The 4701-nt window shown below is 35.7% G+C and overlaps 1 protein-coding gene across 1 annotated transcript; it reads left to right on the top strand.

Moving 5' to 3' along the window:
- Nucleotides 1–3670: 3670 nt before the first annotated feature.
- Nucleotides 3671–4058, top strand: LOC118749326 (the record flags this gene model as incomplete). Its single annotated transcript, XM_036484122.1, is given in 1 exon segment — nt 3671–4058. A coding segment is annotated over 1 exon segment (296 nt), but the record flags the coding sequence as incomplete, so codon positions are not given.
- Between the last annotated feature and the right edge of the window lie 643 nt (nt 4059–4701).

Raw genomic sequence — 4701 nt, 5'->3', positions numbered from 1 at the left:
GTCCTATCCGGATAATAGACCAACCGCTTATCCAAATTAAACAAATTCGGTATCTCCGTCATCCCTTGTCAAATTTGGTTTGGAGACAAACCGGTTTCGGCGTTGTGCCATCTTCAGTGTCATTTTTCGTTCTGCATAATTTTTGTTGGTTGCTCGTATTTATACTCCTTGTTAACTACCTCTTTCTTTTGTTAGGTACGTCTTTTTAGTTTTGCAGTGTTTGCGGTACTCAATAGGTAGATGAATTGTTTTGGCTCGTTTTTGACGGCAGGTAGAAGTCCGTGATTTTTACCCCCTTTGTTTTTGCAGTCGGTGTATTCCCTTCCATATCTGTCCTTAATATTTTCTTGTTGTCATTCTTCTTCTTGTACAGTAGTTTTAGAGGTTCAAACAGTACGTCCGATGCAGTATTTATTTGCTCATTTATTATTTGTCCTTTGAAGGTCTTCTGTTTATATATTTCCATATTTTCTAATATATTCAATCTTTGTCCTTTATGTTGTACACGGAGAAGTTCTGTTGTTTGTCCAATCTTCATTGGTGTGCATTTATTTTTGATCATGTGATTCGCGAAGTTCGATTCTATTGCAGCCTCTGGTTTTCGTTTTTTCTTATTATAATCCCTTATGTGTTCTCGATACCTTGTTCTTATATTTCGCCCTGTTTGTCCTATGTAACTGTGTCGGCACTCACAGGTTAACTTGTAAACACCCTGTTTATCTAGCGGGTCTTCCTCGCTTATTTTCTCTTTCAATATATTTCCCACTGTGTTCCTTGTTTTAAATGATGTCTGAATGTCGTACTTATGAAAGAATTTGGCAAGTTTGTAAGATGTCTTTCCTGTATAAGTTAGAGCTGCCCAAGTTTTTTTATTGTTTTCCTCTTTGCTAGTCTTTTTCGATTTTGTGTCCTTTCTTAACTTCTCCACCAGGCCTCTCCTATATCCGTTATTTTCCGCAATGGCATATGGAGAGGCCTGGAATGGAAGGGAATACACCGACTCCAAAAACAAAGGGGGTAAAAATCACGGACTTCTACCTGCCGTCAAAAACGAGCCAAAACAATTCATCTACCTATTGAGTACCGCAAACACTGAAAAACTAAAAAGACGTACCTAACAAAAGAAAGAGGTAGTTAACAAGGAGTATAAATACGAGCAACCAACAAAAATTATGCAGAACGAAAAATGACACTGAAGATGGCACAACGCCGAAACCGGTTTGTCTCCAAACCAAATTTCACAAGGGATGACGGAAATTCGTTCCATAATACATCATACACCCACCCTGTCGGAAACAACAACAACCAAAAAGGAAAAATTTGGTATCATATGAAAGAGGAGTGAAATAGCTTTTAAACAGAAATAATAAGTGAAGCTTATCATTTCTATTTATATTTTTTTATAACTTAGTACTAAAGAAATTCATGTAAATACATACCTGACCCAATGTTTGTTCTATGGTAATTAATTAACATTTTTTATTGAAATATTTTTCAATATGTGGCTGTTGCGTGCCAATGAAAACATTTTCTATTTTTTATTTATTTCAACATTGTATTTCCTTATTAACATAAATTTGTTTTAAAACACTAATGTTACTCCTGCCGTGTGCAATCCTGAAAACTGAACGAAGCGTGTTTTTGGCAAGATCGTGTTTTACGGCACGATTGATTCGGTTTCGGGAACGACACGTGTAAGGTAAGCGGTGAAAAGATAGAATTAAAAATATTGGTTGAAAAGTTAAATAAAACTTTGTAAAAAATTTAATTTACAGATATTAAAACCTACAATAACAATGCTAACAATTTTCGATAAATCATAAATATTGTTTTCTGCGTTCTTAATACACGTGTGGAATCTCCCTGCTGCAAATGTCGTTTGCAAATTTACATGGTAATACAACGAGCGGCGACATTATTTTTAATATCCCTGCAGCAAAATTTAGGGACAGTCTGGCAAAGCGCTAGTTCCGCCCTACAAATTTCAGAACTGTCTCTGAACTACTGAAAAAGGGATGCAGAGTTGGACGGTTGAAACTCATATGTTGCTAGTTGCGCTGTCATCAATGTTACTCATCCTGGTCATGTGAAAGCTGACAAAAGATGCACAAATGTAATATACTATATTTTTTCGATTTTCTTAGACCCTAAAAGTAATAACAAACTGTTTTCGTTTATTTAATATGTAATTCTCTACATAGTTTATGGGGCAACTGCTCAAATATTTCCAAAAAAGTCGTTATTGGTACATTAATGTCATTTTTTATACATATCTACGTACGTATGTATAAAATACGAATAAAATCATATAAACCGTGTTTTAAAACTTTATACAAAACAAAGTTAAATTTAACGATTTTTCGTCAAAATGTTTGACCTTTTAATCAGATGTAAAAAAATTTGCAAAAGTGGTAAACAATCGCACTTTGAAATGGGAGTGCTATTCATATGAACGATAATGTACATACGTAAATGTATCACTAAGCCCCCGAAATGTGTAGTTATGCATTGATTTTTTTTTTAATTTCCAATGTTCTTCATTTTCAATATTTTTCGTTTAGTTTTTATTTAAGTACTATGTCTCATACTCCATAAACCATTTAAATTCAAATTCCTAACTGTGCTGCAAACTTATAGAACTCTAAAAACTGTCTTCAAAATTTCAAATCTTTAATCAGATATTTTTTTATAAATATTTCGAGTATTCTGTTTTGTAGCCCATAGAATTTTAGTGTAGTAAAGTGTAATCTTGCATCTTAAACGAAAATATTTAAATAGGAGAATGCCTTCAAGAGCGTGCGTAAAAAGAGTTATAAAAAATCAGCGCGATTAATTATACTAAAATTTAATGGGCTATAGAACTGCATACTTATAAACTCTGATTTAAAATATTGAAGTTTTTATAACAGTTTCTAGAATTCTACTAAATTTCCAACACAGTTAGAAACGTGAATTTATTTGTTTATGTTATAATACTTATGAGCCATCCTTAAATAAAAAATTTACGAAAAATATTTAGCATGAAAACTATTGTGAATATTCACAATTCTATATTTCTTATGAGATGCCGGAAAGTCCATGTATTGCATTTCAATAAATTTAATGCAATTTAACGCTGAGTTATCACGAATAATCATTCAATATATCACCGTTTTTCTCATTTTTTGACACGACTTAGTTCAGATTTTTAATTATAGGTATCCCAGAAATACCCATTATACGTAACAAATATAAATCATTTTTAAGAATAACGGTTTTAGAAAATAAAGGAATAATTGACACTTTATGTTCCTAAATTTAAAGCACAGTTTGCGTCAAAAAGTAAATTAGTTCAAAACAAATAGCTCTTGAAACATATAATGAAGTATTTTTATTTACAAAATTGTTTGCGTGCCTATTTAAAGAAAAGGCTCCATACTATACTTATTAGAACCAGCTCAAAACTAACCACATTTTTTCTAGCCCGGAGGTGACCCTTTTTGAACTATCTATGAACTGTTGTTATATGAACTGTATCAGAACCATCTAAGCCAGAGTCAGCTCAGAACAAGTTCAAAAGTTCTGCAGAGGGCGACAATTGTCACTTCGTAGGACATCGCCATGTTAAAAAAGACAGTTGCAAGCATTGAGTTGGGATAGATGAAGAACCAGTACCGTCCCTTTTCAGGCTAGCTCAGCGCAAGTTCTGAACCAGTTTGATTTGCTGCAGGGATCTTACTCCAACATTTTTTTGGATTGGAGTAAATCTGTTTTATTAAATCAATGCCCAGTCATCCATACAACTTAAGAAGAGACAAGATGTCTGAAAAGGAGGACTCTGCCAGCGAAGAGGAGCTCAACACGACGGTCGTGAGCCAAGACACCGAAATGGATCAGCTTCGAGAAAAATTGAAAATTCTACAAGCATCTTTGGACGCATCGAATAGGGAAAACAATTTATTGAAAAAAGAGATAAAATCACGTGTAGACTCTACCGACGCACATCTAGCCAACGTCACCCGTGCCGACGTAACCCCAGGTAAATGCTCTACCTACGCGCCTATATTTTCCGCTGCTGCGTAAGTTCAAGTTCTGCCAACGCCGACGCTGTTGGAACGTCTCAAAACACTACCACTTCAACGGAGGTAAGTTCTGCTCATACTTATATTCATGCCTACAATGCCAACGCCAATTACGCCGGCGTACAATCTCGCTACGTCACACCCGCCGACGTTTCTACAAACCTAGTTGCCTCTGCCAACGCATACCGAACATTTGAAAATGTCGACTGCAGCCGTCACTTCGGGAACCGAACTTCGATTCCAACCTCAAACCAAATATACAACATACCACAGCCTCAACAATATGAACCGATTTATAATAATCAAAGTACATTTTCTTGGGGCAACGCGCTACCCAATACCCCCCAAAACACCCAGTTCTATGTACGAAAATTGATAGATTTGCCGGAGTTTTACGGCTCTCCGGAAGAATGGCCTATGTTCTCTGTGGCCTATCGCGAAACGACTGCCACGTATGGCTATACAAATCTAGAAAACTTGTTGCGCTTGCAAAAGGCTCTAAAAGGCACTGCTCGCCAACGCGTACAATCGTTGCTAATACACCCGGCGAGTGTTGGTTCAGTCTTAAATTCTCTTGAATTCAGTTATGGACGTCCAGAACTTCTTATCCGTAGTCAGATAGCTAAAGCCCGAGCATTTC

This window comes from Rhagoletis pomonella, unplaced genomic scaffold (genome assembly GCF_013731165.1).
Source record: "Rhagoletis pomonella isolate Grant_MI unplaced genomic scaffold, Rhpom_1.0 Rhpom_scaffold_00015, whole genome shotgun sequence".
NCBI lineage: Eukaryota > Metazoa > Arthropoda > Insecta > Diptera > Tephritidae > Rhagoletis > Rhagoletis pomonella.
This window is presented reverse-complemented; position numbering and strand designations above follow the sequence as displayed.